At 63.2% G+C, this 18,935-nt stretch overlaps 1 protein-coding gene across 15 annotated transcripts in view; it reads left to right on the top strand.

The window, feature by feature from the left end:
* The window catches only part of EPB41L1 (erythrocyte membrane protein band 4.1 like 1), a 75,373-nt gene that overhangs the window by 40,087 nt on the left and 16,351 nt on the right, over nt 1–18,935 (top strand). For 9 of the 15 annotated variants that reach the window (XM_075438280.1, XM_075438279.1, XM_075438278.1 and 6 more), the window contains 14 exons: nt 3,370–3,565; nt 4,821–4,985; nt 7,569–7,673; nt 7,752–7,794; nt 8,482–8,557; nt 8,684–8,902; nt 9,008–9,095; nt 9,423–9,575; nt 10,353–10,450; nt 10,599–10,774; nt 11,187–11,335; nt 11,917–11,952; nt 13,875–14,066; nt 15,640–15,738. In XM_075438280.1, coding sequence (XP_075294395.1) covers nt 3,389–3,565; nt 4,821–4,985; nt 7,569–7,673; nt 7,752–7,794; nt 8,482–8,557; nt 8,684–8,902; nt 9,008–9,095; nt 9,423–9,575; nt 10,353–10,450; nt 10,599–10,774; nt 11,187–11,335; nt 11,917–11,952; nt 13,875–14,066; nt 15,640–15,738 — 1,776 coding nt within the window. In that variant the 5' untranslated portion in view covers nt 3,370–3,388. The remainder of the gene's footprint in view (nt 1–3,369; nt 3,566–4,820; nt 4,986–7,568; nt 7,674–7,751; nt 7,795–8,481; nt 8,558–8,683; nt 8,903–9,007; nt 9,096–9,422; nt 9,576–10,352; nt 10,451–10,598; nt 10,775–11,186; nt 11,336–11,916; nt 11,953–13,874; nt 14,067–15,639; nt 15,739–18,935) is intronic. The other 6 variants (XM_075438283.1, XM_075438276.1, XM_075438285.1 and 3 more) reach the window with 4 other exon arrangements.

Raw genomic sequence — 18,935 nt, 5'->3', positions numbered from 1 at the left:
GTGACCCTGTCCCAGGGGCTTGGTGGTGCCAAGAGAGAGCAGGGACCTGGATGCCAAAGCAGGGTGGTGGGAGAAGCCAGACCACGGTGGGAGCAGGGAGATGGTCCCTGGGGCTTGCCAGAGCCCTTTGCCGGGGCTCCGCCGCCCCGGCACTCCTGTGTCGTGCTCTCGCCTGCTTCAGCTGGAAGTTAGGGTCCCTGGACCAGGCTCCTTGCCCATCGTCAGAAGGTTCGAAATGGAGCTTGGCATGCAAAAGTAGGGCTGGCTGGGAGAGGTGGGATGAATTCCCAGCCTGCCACACTTAAACAACCCCCATCGTTTCCTCGGTGCTTCCCGATGCAGGGGAAAAGTAGTTTGGAAGGAAGCTTAGAAACCTGAAGGGAAAAACTCAGCGTGTTTTTGGCCAAAAAGTGATGGTTGTCATTTTAGAGATTTCACATCGATTTAACATTTCACACGCTGAGCTCCAAGCGGGAGCAGCTGGGACTGATCCCGGCAGGGACTGGAGCTGGGAGCGTGCAGCTGCTTGAATCTGCAGTGGAGAAGCAGCAGCCCTGTTTCCTCTGCGGGAAAACTAAACCACTGGTGGCCTTTGCCATCTCCTCGTGCCCTCGGCCGAGCACTGCGGTCGGTAGGAGAAGCTGAGCTGGTGTTTCTCAGGGACCGCTGGCAGGTCGTGCTGCCTGTTCTGTCCAGGAGAGCATGGCCCTGGGGCAGGGGAGTGAAATCCTGGCTCTTCTGGTGTGAACCAGGTCCCTCTGCCGTGACCGCCCAGCCAGCAGCAGCCTCGCCGGGCCACGGGAGACGGCTGCTCCCGGGCAGGCGGCCCGGCCCGGCCCTTCCTGCCCGTCTGTCCCATCCCACCCCCCGGTGCTGGTTCTAGCAGTTTTCTGGGTAAGGTTTCCCATCTCCCCACTGTGCCGAGGACGTGAGGTGGGACGTGAGCTGTGGTGCGAGATGCTTTCTTTGTAAAAGGAAGCCAGCGGGTTTGTGGAGGACACCAAGCTGAGTGGAGCAGCTGCCTCATCCGAGGGACGGGATGCCACCCAGAGGGACAGGATGCCACCCAGAGGGACGGGATGCCAGCCAGAAGGACCAGGGCAGGCTGGAGGAGCGAGCCCACGTGAACCTCATGAAGTTCAACAAGGGCCAGTACCAGGTCCTGCACCTGGGTCTGGGCAATCCCCAGTACCAGCACAAACTGGGGGAGGGATGGGTTGGGAGCAGCCCTGCCAAGAAGGACCTGGGGGTGCTGGGGGATGAAAAGCTGGACACGACCCAGCAGTGTGCGCTGGCAGCCCAGCAGGCCAGCCGTGCCCTGGGCTGCATCCCCAGCAGCGTGGGCACAGGGCGAGGGAGGGGGTTCTGCCCCTCTGCCCCGCTCTGCTGAGACCCCCCGGGAGCCCTGCGTCCAGCTCTGGGGCCCTCAGCACAGGGCAGAGCTGGAGCTGGGGGAGCGGGGCCAGAGGAGGCCCCAGCAATGACCCGAGGGCTGGAACCCCTCTGCTGGGAGGAGAGGCTGGGAGAGCTGGGGCTGGGCAGCCTGGGGAGGAGAAGGCTGTGGGGAGACCTCAGAGCAGCCTTCCGGTACTTAAAGGGGGATTACAAGAAAGATGGGGACAGGCTTTTTAGCAGGGCCTGTTGTGGCAGGACTATGGGTGATGGTTTTAAACTAGAAGAGGGGGGATTCAGACTGGACATGAGGAAGAAGTGTTTTCCTCTGAGGGCGGTGAGACCGTGGACCTGGTTAGCCAGAGAAGCTGCGGATGTCCCATCACTGGAAACATTCCACGTCAGGCTGGACGGGGCTTTCGGCAAACTGATCTGGTGAAAGATGTCCCTGCCCGTGGCAGGGGGGCAGGACTAGATCTTCTTTGAAGGTCCCTTCCAACCCAAACCATGCTGAGATTCTAAAAGTGGTCTTTCCCTGCCTGCCCTAGGTCGTGGTCGTGGCTGGGCTCTTGCTCTCCCGTACCTGCTAGGACAGTGTCTAGGTGGTTGGGACTTACAGGCGGGGACGGTGGTGGGATGTCAAGTCACCAAGCAACTCCTCCAGCCCCAGGGTGGCCAGGTCCGCGGCCTGGAGCTGCACCAGGACCTCATCCCCGCATTACAGCTGCCGGGGCTGGGGCAAAGCCTGGGGTCCGGCAGCTCAGGGAGAAGCCGGCTCCCTGCCTGTGCCACGCGGGCTGCAGTTCCAGAAACGAGGATCAGAAATATCCCCTACGGGCTTCCACGCAGAGCGGCGATCCCAGCTGGCCTGGCGTGGCGGGACACAGCATGGGGAGCCCAGCGACGGGGAGCTGCCGGGGCCCGAGCAGCCCGAGGGGCGGGTGGGTGACGGTCGCCAAGGGTGCTGGAAGAGCTGTGCGTGCCCAGCGACAGGACAAGGGGCAACGGGCACAAACTGAGGCAGAGGAAGTTCTGTCTGAAGATGAGGAAGAACTTCTTCCCTCTGAGGGTGACGGAGCCCTGGAACAGGCTGCCCAGGGAGGCTGTGGAGTCTCCTTCTCTGGAGATATTCCAGCCCCGCCTGGCCGCGGTGCTGTGCCCCCTGCTCTGGGTGACCCTGCTTGGGCTGGGGGTTGGGCTGGGTGACCCACAGAGGGCCCTGCCAACCCCTGCCATGCTGGGACTCTGTGACTGTCCCAGGAGCCCCCGCCAGCCCCACGCTGCGTTTGCGTGAGATGCGAAGGTTGAGGAAACGCGTTACCGAGCACCGCAGCGTGGAAAGCGCCTTCCCCTCCCCTGCTCCTGACCCTGGGTTTGTTTTCGCATCTGGCACGGGACAGGCAGCTGGAGCTGGAGGCAGGTTTTGTCCCGCCGCCGCGCAGGGACCGGCTGCGCCGGCCGTGGGAACCCAGCGCTCTGCTGCTGCTGGGAAGTCCGGAGGGGAAAATCCCCGCCATGCCGGATGCGGCCCGTGGAGTCGGCCGTGTCTGCGATTTCCTGTCCGCGCAGCCTTTAGCCTGTCACACAGCCTGGCTTTTCCTCCTGGAGTAATCCCTTCCGCTCACGAAAAACAGGCCCCGAAGGGGCTGGGGGGAGCAGGGGGTATGGCCAGCCCCGCTCTCTGATGTGGGTGTGGAGATGGGCTGTGAGCCCTGTGCCCCAGCCGTGGTGGGTCCCAGCCACCAGTGTCCCTCCCTGCACCACTGGCTCTTCTCCTCCGGCTCAGCCGTGACCTCCTGACATCCCGTGCTGCTGTCACCGGCCCTTTGCGAAGCCACCTCCCGTCACGGACAGGGAGCCGGGTGTCGGGCAGAGACGGGCAGGTCCCACGGCCGTCCCGGGCTGCTGGCTGCCCTCCGCCGTCCCCGTGCGCCCGGGTGACACCTCCTTGTCTCTCCTTGTGGGTGGTGGTGGCAGAGCAGAGTGACCAGCAGCCATGACGACGGAGACGGGCCCCGGCGCGGAGGTGAAGAACGCGCAGGAGGAGGCTCCGCAGCAGCAGCTGGACGCGGCCGCGCACGGCCCCACCGCCGCAGCCGCCAGCCCCGCCGGCCGGGACGCCGACCCCAATGAGAAGCCCGGGGCACCGTCCGACACCCGAAATACAGAGCCGGTGAGTGGGTGGTGGCTGGGTGCCGTGGGATGTGGCAGAGAGGAAGGCGCAGCAGAGGAAGGGGACGTGCCACCGCTCTCCTCTGCTCGTCACCGTGTCCTCGCTGCGGCGTCGGGGCTGCAAGGAGCCCGGTGAGGTGGGCACTTTCCCTGTGCTGTCGGACACGGGGGAGCATCCCGGAGGAGAACCCCTGGAACCCGGGCAGTGGATGGGCCCTGCCGGCTGCCTCCCAGCTGCCTGCACGGGTCCTTGCCGGCAGGACAGGCAGGAGCAGCGGTACGGCAGCCCGAAGCGCTGACTGTGCTGGGAACGGCACTGCCACGGCTGCCGGCTGGGGCGGGGGGGACGCGGGTGGCCCTGTGTCCCAGGAGTGAGCTGCCCCTGGCAGGGCTGGCAGCAGGGCTGGGAGCAGGGCTGCACCCCTACGGCAGCCTCGGAGCCAGCGGGGAGCTGTGCTGCTGCCAGCATGGGAGTTTTGGGTGCTGAGCTGACCCCAGGCTCACGGGCGCCCGTTTTCCAGGGTCCAAGGCCCGGTTGGATGGGGCTCTGAGCACCCTGATCCAGTTGAGGCTGTCCCTGCTCACTGCAGGGGGGTTGGGCTAGATGACCTCTAAAGGTCCCGTCCAAGCCAAAGCATTAGGGCTACAAGGTTGATGAGGGGACTGGAGCATCTCTCCTACGAGGAGAGGCTGAGGGAGCTGGGCTTGTTTAGCCTGGAGAAGAGAAGGCTGAGAGGGGACCTTAGAAATGCTTATAAATATCTGCAGGGTGGGGGTCAGGAGGACGAGGCCAGACTCTGTTCAGTGGTGCCCAGTGACAGGACAAGGGGCAACGGGCACAAACTGGAGCAGAGGAAGTTCCAGCTGACCATGAGGAAGAACTTCTTCCCTCTGAGGGTGACGGAGCCCTGGCCCAGGCTGCCCAGGGAGGCTGTGGAGTCTCCTTCTCTGGAGATATTCCAGCCCCGCCTGGCCGCGGTGCTGTGCAGCCTGCTGTAGGCAGGGGGTTGGACTGGGTGATCCCCAGAGGTCCTTTCCAAACCCAACCATTCTGTAATTCTGTGATTCTGTGACTCGGGTGTTGTGCTGGTGGCATGGGGGTGGGAGAACTGGGCTTGGCTACAGAGTCCCAAGAGGTCACAACCTCCTCCCTGTCAGCCACCCTCTTCTGCCCGCTGTTGGAGGGCTCGCCCCATCTGTCTGTGTGTCCGTCCTGGCCGTGGTGCCGGGTAACCCTGTGCATCTCCCCACTCCAGGGCACAGACATGGAGGACAAGGACTACAGCGAGACGGACGGACTCTCAGACAAAACAACCCCCAGCAAGACCCAGAAGTCACCCCAGAAAACCACCAAGAAAGTGAAGAGTACCCTCTGCAGGGTGACCCTGCTCGACGCCTCCGAGTACGAATGTGAGGTGGAGGTGAGTCCCAGCTGGAGGGGGCTGCGCAGGTGCCAAGGAGAGGACATGTCTCAGCCCAGGGACCCTGCCCAGCCCAGCGAGTCCCCAGTGTCAGGGCCCTTCCAAGGATGGCTTCGTAGTACCTCTCTCCTAGGGATAAGGATCCACAGAAATAGCCGCTTAAGTTGAAATTTCAAAATAAGGAAAAAACCTGGAAAGACAGACCCTAGCAGGGTATTTCAGCTCAGTGGATCTAAGTTTGGCAGCTACTCACAGCAGAAAACAGTGTCTAAAAAGCAGAAGCTTGGTAGATGGGGGACAGAGCTCTGCCTGACAACGCGTGCGCGACGTGGCCGAGCGCCAGCCTGTCTGCCCACAGCTCAGAGCGCAGCGTGTTGGCTGTCCCACGTGCCCAGGCGAAGGACGTGTGTGCACGTGGTGGTGCGACGAGGCTCGCGGCTGCCCCGGGCGGGTTTTCATCTTTATCGATGATCTGGATGACAGGATTGAGTGCTCCCTCGGTAAGTCTGCAGATGACACCAAGCTGGGTGGGAGTGTCAATCTGCTGGAGGGTAGGAAGGCTCTGCAGAGGGATCTGGGCAGGCTGCATCAGTGGGCCAAGACCAGCTGTATGAGGTTCAACAAGGCCAAATGCCAGGTCCTGCACTTGGGTCACAACAACCCCCGTAACGCTCCAGGCTTGGGGAGGAGTGGCTGGAGAGCTGCCCGGCGGAAAAGGACCTGGGGGTGCTGGTCGACGGCCGGCTGACCAGGAGCCAGCAGTGTGCCCAGGTGGCCAAGCAGGCCAGCGGCATCCTGGCTTGGATCAGGAATGGTGTGGCCAGCAGGAGCAGGGCAGGGATCGGGCCCCTGTGCTGGCACTGGTGAGGCCGCACCTCGAGTGCTGTGCTCAGTTCTGGGCCCCTCACTGCCAGAAGGACATTGAGGGGCTGGAGCGTGTCCAGAGAAGGGCAGTGAGGCTGGGGAGGGGCTGGAGAACAAGTCCCATGAGGAGTGGCTGAGGGAGCTGGGGCTGCTCAGGCTGGAGAAGAGGAGGCTGAGGGGGGACCTTCTCGCTCTCTGCAGCTCCTGACAGGAGGGTGCAGGGAGGGGGGGTTGGTCTCTGCTCCCCAGTAACCAGCGACAGGACGAGAGGCGATGGCCTCAGGTTGTGTCAGGGGAGGTTCAGTTTGGATATCAGGAAAAATGTCTTTACTGGAAGAGTGGTCAGGCATTGGCCCAGGCTGCCCAGGGCAGTGGGGGAGTCCCCATCCCTGGGGGGGTTCAGACACCGTGGGGATGTGGCACTTGGGGACGTGGTTTAGCAGGCATGGGGGTGTTGGGGTGACGGTTGGACTTGATGATCTTAGAGGTCTTTTCCAACCTATGATTCTGTGATTCTCATCCCTTGGTGTCCCTCCCCATAAAGGCGGCAGGCCAGGGACGCCATGGGGAGGCCTGTCAGAGCCTGACAGCATCGTGCGTGTGCGTGCATATGTACGGGTGACACACGTGTGCATCCGTGCGGCTGCATCCTCGTGTGCGCAGGCAGGGCGGCCTGCCCGGGCGGGTGGTCCGGCGCCCTGCTCCGGCTGCGTGGGCCACCCACGATTCGTGCACCGTCACAAGCGTTTGACGTGGGCGGGCGTGGGTGCATGGGGGAACACGCTGCCCCGGCAGCGGCTGCCACCGCAGGGAGGGACGGAGGGGACTGGTGCCTGCCCGGGGCTGCCCTGGCACTGGGACGCTGCCGGCACGGGGACCTCTCCCTTCTAGGACAGCCTGGGGGCCACCCAGGATTAAATCAGAGCGGAGGCTGGCGTTTGTGGAAGGGTCCTGTGGCCCTGCCGTGGGGGCAAAGCCAGCCAGGAGCACCTGCTTCTGTCCCCAGCGCTCGCTGCGGTGCTGTGCAGCTGCTCTGGGTGACCCTGCTTGGGCAGGGGGTTGGGCTGGGTGACCCACAGAGGGCCCTGCCGACCCCGACCACGCTGTGAGTCTGTGATTCTGTGAACAGGGGGGAAGCAGGCATGGGAGGGGTTCTTCTTCCATCTCCATGAGGGAGCCTGGGCCTGGCTGCTAATGAAGGGAAACTCAGAGGACCAGATAACGAGGGTGCCCTCCATCCCTGCACGTGACTCGGGCTCTTCGCAGCTCTCGTTTGTCACGCTGGGCTTTGGGACCTGGCTGCCACGGCCACCAGCAGGGAGGGTGCTGGGAAGGAGCTGCCACCAGCTCTGCGGCACATTCCTCCCGGCTTGCTGCTCTGAAGCGGAGGTTCCTGGGCTGGCTGGACCCCTCTCCGGGTCGGCATCACTGTCTCCTGGTGTGATGGGGGATGAGCCGGGTGGGCACCAGGTCCCCCTGGCCTGTGGGGCCGGCTGCCCCCGCACCACACTGGCTGGGCTCGACTGTGCCCTGTCCCCACAGCCCCGGGACCACCTGGGTGTCCCCAGAGCAGTCCTGCTGGGTCAAGGGGCTGCTCTCAAAGGCAGCCCAGCACCTTGTGGTGGTTGCGTGGTGGGCTGGGGCTGCCCTGACCCTCCTCAGGGTCTCCAGGAGCGCAAGGGAGCCAGCTCACCATCAGCCTCTCCTTGTCTCTGACAGAAGCACGCCCGAGGCCAGGTCCTCTTTGACATGGTGTGCGAGCACCTCAACCTCCTGGAGAAGGACTACTTTGGCCTCACCTTCTGCGACTCGGACAGCCAGAAGGTGAGCACGGGGGGGGTCCCTCTGCAGCCACCCCCTCCGTGGTGGGGCCCCCCCTGACCTGCTCTCTCCTCGTTGCAGAACTGGCTGGACCCCTCCAAGGAGGTCAAGAAGCAGATCCGCAGTAAGTGCCCGGGGAGAGTCCATCTTCCCCAGCGCTGGGGCGTCCCGCGGGGCTCCCGGCTGGCTCGGCTGTGGCTGTCCTCTGGTGGGACCCCTCCCCACCTGCCCCGGAGGGGCCCTTTGGCAGCTGGTGTGGGCACAGGGATGCTGTTGTGCATTCGGCTGCCTGTTACCCACCTCTGCTCTTACTCGTGACAGGCACAGGAGGCGAAAGATGCTGTCTGTGCCACCAGAGAGCTGGCCAAGACCTGGTCACTCTCTGGACACCGCGCCCACCTGCCCTGAGCAGGGAGGACGGGGACGGGGGGAAGAGTGGGGGGCTTGCTGAGACAGGTCCTGGGGTGCCTTTGCCCATGGCGATGGTTTGCTGGGCTGGCAGAAGGGCTGTTGCCCGAGGTGTCACCTTCGGGGACATGTGAGGCTTTTGCTGTGACATTGGTAGTCACACTGAGCTGTTGCTCCTCGGGCTGTGATGCTTTTCTCACCCCAGCTGTTGCGGGAGGATTAACCAAGTTGTGCTGGTGTCCTGATGGCTGCTCAGCCCCTGGCAGCGCCTGGAGCCTCCTTGTCCCTGTCCTGTGCCAGGCTCGGGGGCAGTCGTGGGACCATTAGAGGGTGCCCGGATGCTCCTGCACAGCTGCGTGCAGCCGGTGTGGGTGCTGCCCTTACTGCTCTCTCCCCTCCCTAGGCGGGCCCTGGAACTTCGCCTTCACCGTGAAGTTCTACCCTCCGGACCCTGCCCAGCTCACGGAGGACATCACAAGGTGAGGACCACCCCTCCGTGGGTCCAGCTGCCGGGGCAGCTCCCAGGGGACTGGCTGGGAGCATGCAGAGGGGCTCTGCAGGGCACGCGTCTCTGCCCCGCTCTCACCCTGTGCCCCCTCCCGCAGATACTACCTGTGCCTGCAGCTCCGTGCGGACATCATCACGGGGCGCCTGCCCTGCTCCTTCGTCACGCACGCCCTGCTGGGCTCCTACGCCGTGCAGGCCGAGCTGGGCGACTATGATGCCGAGGAACACGTGGGCAACTACGTCAGCGAGCTCCGCTTCGCGCCCAACCAGACGCGAGAGCTGGAGGAGCGCATCATGGAGTTGCACAAGACCTACCGGTGAGCCCCAGGAGAGGACGGGCTGGTGGCGAGGAAGGCACCAGACAGCTGGCCCACGTCCGGTGGGGCACCCGGCCACATGTCCCCCTCTCTGTCTCCCTGCAGGGGAATGACCCCCGGGGAAGCGGAGATCCACTTCCTGGAGAACGCCAAGAAGCTCTCCATGTACGGGGTGGACCTGCACCATGCCAAGGTATGGGGCCAAAGGGCTGCCAGAGCGGTGGCTGGTGCCACCCCATCCTGCCCCGCTGCCCACACAGCCCTCCCTGCCCAGCCCGTTCCTCCCACAGTGAAGGTTCAACATGGACACATGGTCCTGGGCAGCCGGCTCTGGGTTGCCCTGCGCTGGACCAGAGGACCTCCAGAGATCTGACCTCAACCGGTCTGTGGTTTAGTGACCTCTCTGTCAGCTGGTCCCCTGTGGCAGAGCACCGAGCAGGAGGGAGCGTGGCACTGCTGGTTGGACTGGTTCTTACTGGGCAGCTGAGCAGTCCCCTCCTGTCCCTCTTGCCTCCTCCAGGACTCGGAGGGCATCGACATCATGCTGGGCGTCTGCGCCAACGGCCTCCTCATCTACAGGGACCGGCTGAGGATCAACCGCTTCGCCTGGCCCAAGATCCTCAAAATCTCCTACAAGAGGAGCAACTTCTACATCAAGATCCGGCCGGGTGAGGTGGGTGCCACGAACCCGTGCGGCCCCGGGGCACGGCGGTGCCTGCTCTGCTGGGCTGGGGCTGCCTGGCAGGGGGTCCTCGCCCGGCTCCAGCCTCTGCCCCGAGGGTCCCGTGTTAATGACCACGCTGGCCAAGAGAGCACGTCTCCTGTGGCCCGTGCAGGCTTTCAGCAAGTGCTTTCTGGTCTGTGCTCTCATTTTCTCACTGGCAAAGTGACTTGAGCAGGCTGAGGGCACCCCAGGCTCCTGTCCCCACCAGCCAGACCCTGCTGGTGTATGGAGGTCGCCCAGGAAGGGGGATCGAGGGCCATTTTTCGTGTGTCTTCCGTGCTTCACAAAAAAACCTCAGGAGGCTTTTTCATTTGTTTTCTGACTTTATTTTCGCTCTTTTCACTTCCGTGTGCACTGATGGGAGAACACATTTCCACCCACGTATTCCAGCAGGCAGGAAGGCAAGGACAGTGCATCTAAAATGGAGAGTGATGCCCTCTCCCCAGAGCGAGCTGGAAAAGGTTTTAGTTTCTTGAGGGAATTTATCTTGCACGGAAAAGCCATTTACAGTGGAGGAAAGTTCTCAGGCCAGAAGTGTGGGGGCGTGATCCCACCACCCAGTGGGGCTGGGCACAGACCTTTCCAGCTCTGCTTTGAAGAAGGCTTTTTTCTGCATGGTTGTGGCTCCTGCCAGGGGAACCCGAGGGCCTTGGCAAGGCGGGTCCCATCCCTCGTGTCCTCTAGGGCAGGATCTGCCTGTAACAGCACGTCTCTCTCTCCCCCAAGTACGAACAGTTTGAGAGCACCATTGGCTTCAAGCTGCCCAACCACCGCTCTGCCAAGCGTCTCTGGAAGGTCTGCATCGAGCATCACACCTTCTTCAGGTGAGGACACCTTCTCCAGACCTTCTCCAGGCCACCCTTGTGGGAGGCAGACATGCTCCTGGCTCTGCCGCGGAGGGTAGCAGTGGGAAGCAGCGCCGGGGGGCATGGCTGGGGCTCGCTGACGACACTCCACCTCTCTCACCCCCAGGCTGGTGTCCCCAGAGCCACCCCCCAAGGGCTTCCTGGTGATGGGCTCCAAGTTTCGCTACAGCGGGCGGACGCAGGCACAGACCCGGCAGGCCAGCGCCCTCATCGACCGCCCGGCTCCCTTCTTCGAGCGCTCCTCCAGCAAACGGTACACCATGTCTCGCAGCCTTGATGGAGGTATGCCCCAAATTGGGGAGGGGGAGGGAGATTGGTCCGCTGGCGGGGGCGGGGGGGATGCTGTTCGGCTCGTCCCTGGGAGCTGTTGGGCTCCTTTGGCAGGGTTACAGCAGCCATCAGGCTTCCTTCTGGAGGCTGTCCCCAACCGTATCCCTCCCCACCCCAAGTGATAGCTCAGGACTGCTCAGGAGCGGGGGGGACGTGGCAGGGCTGGGGTGGGCAGCTTGGGGACGGGGCTCCCCCCGGCTCCCTGTGCCCTGGGACCCCTGGGACCAGCCATCCCTGCTGCAGGGTGCTCGGGACTGCTCAGCCCCCAGGTCTGAACTGGCAGGGTGGGGGGCGGGGGCTGGGGGGCTGGGCTGGGGGCTGGGGATGGCAGGGCTGGGGTGACCGGGCTCTCCCCCACGGGCAGAGTTCTCGCGCCCAGCCTCTGTCAGCGAGAACCACACCGCCGGGGCAGAGGGCGAGAAGGAGGGTGAGGACGGTGAGTTCGGCAGCAGGAGACGGTCCGAGACAGAGGATGAGGAGGTGACCACCCCGACAAAAATCAAGGAGCTGAAGGTACAGACGGGGCAGGCAGAGGAGGGGGGAGGTGGAGGGGTAGGCTGGCTCACGCCTGGAAAGGGCAGGCAGGGGACCGGGCCCAGGCAGCAGGGCTGGGCTGCAGGCAGGAGGGGTCTCCTCGGGACACGGACCCCCGCAGCCCTTTCTCCTTCAGCTGCGCCCCGGGCTGGTGGGGCCCTTGGGACGTGGCTCTTGGCCTCACCGATGGAAACGGGGCTGTCGCAGGGACTCGGCTCAACTCTGATTCCCCGGTGCCCTCCACGTGGTCTCAAGGCTCGTCCCCAGGCAGGGCTGGACCTGGGAGCAGCCCCGCTCCGGGGCAGGGATGGAGACGGGGACAGGCCAGGCACACCGGTGCCCGCTCGTGCCCGCTGCTGCATGGACACAGCCCACCCACTCCCTGCCCCGTCCCCCGGGCTGGCCCAGGGACACCTCAGCCCATTTCAGCCCCACGTTGCGAGGGGAGGGGGGATCTGGTCCTTCTTCGCCCTACCAGCCCATCCACCTAACTGTGATGTTTGTGACAAGTTCCCTCAACTGACCCTGCTGGTTACTTTTAACCCTCTCTTTGCTGCCAGCCGGAGCACGAAACAACCCCCAGGCACAAGCAGGAGGTATTCTCTCTCTGGAGTATCTTAGTCCTCATTGGTGCATCATATTGTCCATCCTTGCCAAAGCAACACTGTGTGTCACCCTATTTACTGGAATACAAGATGCACCGGGGCGGGGGGATTGGATGCTAGAGAAGCCCGATGAGCAGCCGGCTGGGGATCTGCCCCAGCGCGCACACGGCATCTTCTATCCCACTAAGTAAGGTGGTCGTAGTCGTACGTGTGAGCGAGAGCCCTCCCAAGGCCCAGCGGCCAGGCCCCCACGCCGAGGCCTTGGCCCGTTGGGAAGACCTGGCTTCTGCTCGTGTTACTGACTCTGCCATGTCCTCGCCTCGTGTCGCCCGCCCGCCCAGCCCCACGGCCCCAGCTCTCCCGTGGCGCCTGGTCCCGTCACTCCCGCCAGCGCCCCGACCCGCGCTCTGCTTTTGCCTGCCCCAGGCTGCCTCTGTCACCTGCCGTGCCCGGCAGCTCCGCTCTCCCACAGCCCCCCGCTCCCGCGGCGTGGCTGCCCTCGGCGGGGAGCCGGGCTGGAGCACCCATCCCACCCCACAAAGGGGTCCCTGAGCTGCCTACCTGCAGGGCTGGCACAAGCAGCCACCCCTGTGCCCCCGGCCACTGCCTGCGTCCGCCCGGCCCGAGAGCGGGCTGTGGCAGAGGAGAGGGAGCCTGTCTGCTCCCACCCGTGTCCGCGGTGGCCTCCCGTCAGGAACGATTCATCCCAGCCTAAAATCCACGGCTGCTCCCCGGGGGTTTCCCCCCCACTCGCAGTGGGGCACAGATCCTCGCTGGAGCTGTCGATGGGGGCGGACGCAGCCAGGCGATGGGGTTCGGCGTGCTGGCACCGCGCAGCCCTCGCCGTCCCGCTCGGCAGCGCAGGGCAGACCCCGCCGGGGCGGTGGGCACCGGCCCCGGTCCCTCCCGTGCCCGCCTCATTGCTTACCCTGCTGCATGTGCATGCGCTGCTGCCCGGCCCCCCGCGCACCCCGAGCCCAGAGGTGGGCAAACCACGGAGCGCTTCGCCGCAGCTCAGACGCGCGGGGCCGCGGGGGGAGGTTTTTTCAGGAGTTAACGCTGAGCCTTCAGGCACTGGAAAATTCGGTAGGGTTCTCCATGGGACTCTGTTGGGTCTCTGGGCTGTTGCTGAGGAGAAGCACCAGGGAGGTGTTTTAGGTGGCTCCTTTCGAACCTCAGAAGAGGTTTGAGTTTGAGCCAGGGTTCTTGCTCTTGCTGGTTCGTGCTCTGAGCCGGTTTGCCCACCTCTGCGGCAGGACGAGGGGAGCCACCCTGGTGCCTGTACCGTCACGAAACAGTGCCTTGACGCCTGAACCCCGCCTCGCACCGGAGCGCTCCGAGCTGTCCTCTCTCCGCAGCAGACCCCAGCCCACCCCAGGCGGCCGCTGGGCCCGGGCTGGTCCGTGCTGAGCCGGGCTTGGCTCCACGCTGGACATCTCTGGCCAGCCCTTGACCTCCCGCCCCTGGGCAGAAGCCCGCTTCAGAGGAGCTCCGTTGGGAATGCCGGTTTCCTGCCCTGCTGGGGAGAGGCTCGGGCTCCCTTTGTGCCTGGCAGGGGAGGCTGCTGGCATTTCCAGCCAGGCCCGATCCCTTGCTGATCCCAAGGGAGAGCCCACTCTCTGCTCGCTCGGCTCGTCCTCAGCGGGCCGTGCTGGAGGTGCCAAAGCAGCGTGCTGTGCCCTTCAGGGAGGGAAGCCGGCCACGCGTGTTCGGCCGCGTGCTGCCTTTTTGCTGCTCCCTGCAATGGTCTTGGTGAGAACTGCAGACCAGGGTGCTCTGCCACGCTGCTCATTTGGCTCTGGAGACCCTAAATTCAAGCCCAGTGTGAAGCAAACCCTCCCAGTGCCCCTGCTCATCTCTTTTGCCTTGGCTGGTGCTTCAATCATAGTTGTCTTCCTCTTTCCTTCCCCAAGTTTTTAGACAAGCCAGAAGATGTTTTGCTGAAGCATCAGGCCAGCATCAATGAGCTGAAACGGACCCTAAAGGAGCCCAACAGCAAACTGGTTCACAGGGACCGCGACAGGAGGCTGCCTTCCTCACCAGCCTCTTCCTCACCCAAGCACGAGGATGAAACACCAAAGGGAACCCCAGAAAAGGCCAGCGAGGTTTGTTCCACTGCTTCGTTTATGGAGGGGATCAGGTTGTTGGCGGGGAGGTGTTCCTCAGCTGCTGGGCTCTGGCTCCCCGTGTCCTGTGCTACCCAGGGGAGCACGGTGGCAGTTACGTGGTGGGGACACGGGGTGGAGGGAGGGGGCCTTCGGCCAGGCCGTCGTCTCTAAGCTTTGCCACGAGCTAACCGTTTTCACACTGTTGGTGGTGATCTCCCCTTGTGCCCAGGCGCCGCGTGGGGTTGGAGTCCTCATCCTTCTCTGGAGGGCTGTGGTTTGGGGTGCCTGAGCGTTGGGCTGTGGCTTTGTTGGCCCGTGAGATGAGGCTGTCCTCATCCCTCCTTCCAGCAGGGCTGCGGCGTGGCAGTGCCTGGAGCAGCTCCTGCCCGACCGGTGTCCTCAGCAGGACAGGACCGGGTGCCTGCGCAGAGGTGCCCCATGGTGCTCTCACCAGCCGGAACCTGGGTGGTGGGAGCAGGTGGAAGGGTGAATCACACAATCATTAAGGTTGGAAAAGGCCTCTGAGGTCACCAAGTCCAACCGTCACCCCAACACCCCCACGCCTGCTAAACCCTGTCCCCAAGTGCCACATCCCCACGGTGTCTGAACCCCTCCAGGGATGGGGACTCCCCCACTGGCCTGGGCAGCCTGGGCCAAGGCCTGACCACTCTTCCAGTAAAGACATTTTTCCTGATATCCAACCTGAACCTCCCCTGACGTGACTTGAGGCCAGGGAGTGGTGCCGCACTGGCATCCCGCACGCACGCCCTCCCCTCCCGGCGTTCTGCCTGCTGGCTTTGCGGCGGGACAGCGAGCGTGAAAGGAAGGCGCCGGGGAGCGCAGCTGGGGCGCAGCTGGGCGCTCTGTGGCACTGGGATCCTGGTCGGCTTGGTGCAGGCAGCGGGTGGCGAGGGCATCCCCGCTGCCAGCCAGGATGCCCTCTCCGTGCCAGGGCCCCTTCCTACTCGCTCTCCGTTCTGCAGTGTTCTCTCCCCGGCGGGGACGCTGGAGCCAGTCTTGTGCCCGCAGCAGCGGGCATGGCTCCCGGTGGGGTGAACGCCCCGCGCGGGGACCGCGTTGCCCTGGCTCCCTCCCGAGACGGTCTCGCAGAGCAAGCGGGGACGTGGGGCTGGGCTGCGAGGGGGTGCGGGGCGGCTGGGCCAGGGGGGCTGCCCGCGGGGGGGGCGTGATGTGTGCCTGCTGGCCCCCAGCACTGAGCGGAGACCGGGGGCTGCAGGGTGACCCGGACAGAGGGGACCTCACAGCCCCTCACCAGAGCGCTGAGCTGGGGAGAGGAGGGGGGACTGCACTCCACAGCTCTTTTAAAAGCAAATATATAAAGCGCTGAGATGTAAATGGAGCATCTAGAGCTGGCATAGCTGTGACCTCTGTTCATCCATCCATCCGTCCGTCCGTCCACCCATCCATCTGCCCACCCACCCACCCACCTACCCACCATTTGTTCCTTCGTTCCTTCTCATGCGCTCTCTCTCTCTGTCTCTCTCTCTCTGTCTCTCTCTCTCTCTCTCTCTCTTTCCCCGTGGGTGCTGGGGTTTCCGTGCTGGCACAGACGATGGAAGAGGACACCCTAGACGATTTTGCATCTGAGCATGGAGCTTCCCTAAGCATGGAGTCTTTCACGCAGAAAAGCCTTGTCTCCTCTCCTGAGGTTGTCACCATCCTCCTCCTCTCCCCACCCCTCACTCTCACCCCTCCGGCCTGCCGAGCTGGCTCCTGCCCCCTGAGCAGAGCCCGAGCCGCTTGCTGGCCCCCCGGGTGGGTCCGCTCTCAGCGACGGGCAGGATCCCTCGCCAGGACAGGGCTCTTGGTGAAGTCTCCTCCCCCGACCGTTTCTTCTGGGCTGTGAGAGCTGTGCACCCCCGGGGCTGGCTGCGTGAGTGAGGGGGCCGTGCCGGGGGCCAGCGCGGGGGTCCCGAGGCAGTGCTGACCCTGCGACACGGCGCTGCGCGGGCGGCCGCTCCGGGTGCAAGCAGGCAGGCAGACACAAGCTGTCCTTAGCAGTCCCTCGTGCTTCCCTTTCACTTCGGCTCCAGTTAGAGTCTCCCGGGCTCAGGCACCCTGAAACAGGGCATCTCTGGAGGCATCGGAGATGTTGGCCTCGTGCCTGCGCGCAGCAGGGTTGCGTTGCCTTCCGTGTCCTTGCGCGGTGCCCGCGGGTGAGGAGTGAACCTGATGAGGTTCAACAAGGGCAAGTGCAGGGTCCTGCACCTGGGGAGGAACAACCTCATGCACCAGTACAGGCTTGGGGTGGACCTGCTGGAGAGCAGCTCTGCGGAGAGGGACCTGGGTGTCCTGGTGGACGACAGGTTAACCATGAGCCAGCAGTGTGCCCTGGCTGCCAAGAAGGCCAATGGGATCCTGGGGTGCATCAAGAGGAGTGTGGCCAGCAGGGCGAGGGAGGTTCTCCTCCCCCTCTACACTGCCCTGGTGAGGCCTCATCTGGAGTACTGTGTCCAGTTCTGGGCTCCCCACTTCAAGAAAGATGAGGAGCTACTGGAGAGAGTCCAGTGGAGGGCTACGAGGATGAGGAGGGGACTGGAGCATCTCTCCTACGAGGAGAGGTTGAGGGAACTGGGCTTGTTCAGCCTGGAGAAGAGAAGGCTGCGAGGGGACCTTATAAATGCCTACAAATATCTGCAGGGTGGGGGTCAGGAGGACAGGGCCAGACTCTTTCCAGTGGTGCCCAGTGACAGGACAAGGGGCAATGGGCACAAACTGAAGCAGAGGAAGCTCCAGCTGAACATGAGGAAGAACTTCTTCCCTCTGAGGGTGACGGAGCCCTGGCCCAGGCTGCCCAGGGAGGTTGTGAGTCTCCTTCTCTGGAGATATTCAAGACCTGCCTGGACAAGGTCCTGTGCAGCCTGCTCTGGGTGACCCTGCTTAGGCAGGGGGGTTGGACCAGATGACCCACAGAGGGCCCTGCCAACCCCTACTATTCTGTGATATTCTGTGATTCTGAGTGCAGGCTCTCGGCACCGCTTGCATGCAGGGTTGATCTGTCTCGTGTGGTGGTGGTTGTTTCCCAGGACAGCCAAGAGCAGATAGCGCTGAGCAGAAGGAAACTGTTGTTGGAGACGTGGTTCTGGCGCGGCGGGGCCTGGCCAGGCTGCAGTGTGGTGCCCGGCGGTGCTGGGTGCACGTCTTGCTGTGTGCCCCCAGGGAAGGCAGGGCCAAGGGCAAGGCTGATCCCGCTCCCTGTCATCTCCTTTCGCCAGCACGGGCAGGCTGTGCCCTACCAGCACTGCTGGAGCCTGAACCTGGGCTGGCTGGAGAACATGTCCCCAAGAGGAATTACGGGAGTGAGTGAGGGCTTAGGCACAGCTGAGGGCTTCAGCAAGGGTACAGGCACCTTTGGTGAGGCTTGGGCTCTGCAGCAGCGTCTCCTGGTCCATGCTGGGACCTTCTATGTGCCAGTATTTGGGAGCTGGTGGACAGAATCAGGAGAAGTGAGGTGCGCACACATCTCTTGGTTCAGAGAGTCTTCCCTTCCACCCTCCAGAGACCCTCGGGGTGCCAGGGCTGCGCTGGGGGCAGGTGCCAAGGTGGTCTCACTGGTGATTTCTACCCGGGCGTTAGCGGCTGAGACTCAGCAGGTGATATGTAGGAACTTGTCCTCTCCTAGCCTGTGGTCACCATGAGGAATTTGTGGCCCCAAGAGGGTGATGACATGAGGACAGCACATCTGCAGAGCTTGGAGCTCTCGTCACGCTAAGCCAGAAAGTCCCTCGGTGCCCATCGGCTTCAGACCTGTGGAGGCTGGGTTGTGCGTAACCCCCAGCTACACGCGTCTCCACCATCCCCTCCATCCCTCAGTCCTGCTGGAGGACCAGAATGCTGGGCTGGGAGGTGCTGGGAGTCTCTTCAGCTTTGGGTGACAAAGCAACCCAGCGTGTTGTCTCAACATCTCAGATTCACTCACTCTCCCCTCCTTGTCGTGAGGCTCGTGCTTTCCCCTCAGGTGAGCTGGGTCTCCCTGAGGAGCAAAGAAAGATGACAGGGACACTGAAGGATGCCAAAGGGAGAAGCCTCCGGCCTGCCCCGGGCTCTGCCGAGGTTATGGGCCTTGTTGGCAGGGGCAGAAGGCTGTCTCTGCTCCATGCCAGTGTTTCCTTCCTTTCTACCAGCTTGCTCTCTCCTGTGACGTGTAGGCCACAGTGAGAACGGCCTTCCCAAATGCTCCTCTTCCTAGAGCAGATGCGTTGGGGGGGAGGAAGTGTGGAAGAAAATTACTGCTTGGGAAGTCAAGGTTGCTCTATGGACAGACCCTTCCCGGCATCATCACTTCTTAGACTCAGCTCCTGTCTTGGCACACACTCTGTCCTGCCAGCCTACCGACCTCCAAAGCTCCAGAACTTTTCTTCTTTCCTGGAGGACATATCCAAGTATCCAGATATTTGCTCTGAACATCCCCAAGAGTCCTCAGGCTCTGGAGACACAAGGGCTGCCATGAGCTGTGGAACCAGAGCTGTGGCTGGAGCTGGCGTTGAGCCCTCCGGAGCAGAGTTCAGGTCACACCACAGAGTAGCTGGCTGTTCCCGTGGAGTGGGCTGTGCTCATCCCAGCAAAGTTCAAGGAGAAGGAAGCTGGTCTGGAAAGAAATCTGGAGCTTTTGGATTTTTCTTACTGGTTAAGAGTTGCTGCCATGGATGAACACGTTGTTCCAGGCTTCAGAAGACTCATCTTAAGGCTTTTTGATCTACAGCATATATCTCAAGCCTTAACTCAGAGAAGGAGCCTGAAGAAACTCATCGTCTTTGTCCAGGGAAGGTCTTCTCCAAAGGACTCTGGTTTGCAGCCAGAGAAGGGCTTCACTGAAGAGGTTTGTACGTGTGCTCCCAACTTGCT

The sequence above is a fragment of the Opisthocomus hoazin genome, chromosome 18 (genome assembly GCF_030867145.1).
Source record: "Opisthocomus hoazin isolate bOpiHoa1 chromosome 18, bOpiHoa1.hap1, whole genome shotgun sequence".
In the NCBI taxonomy this organism is placed as follows: domain Eukaryota; kingdom Metazoa; phylum Chordata; class Aves; order Opisthocomiformes; family Opisthocomidae; genus Opisthocomus; species Opisthocomus hoazin.
Note: the sequence above shows the minus strand (reverse complement) of the source record. Positions and strands in the feature narration are given on the sequence as shown.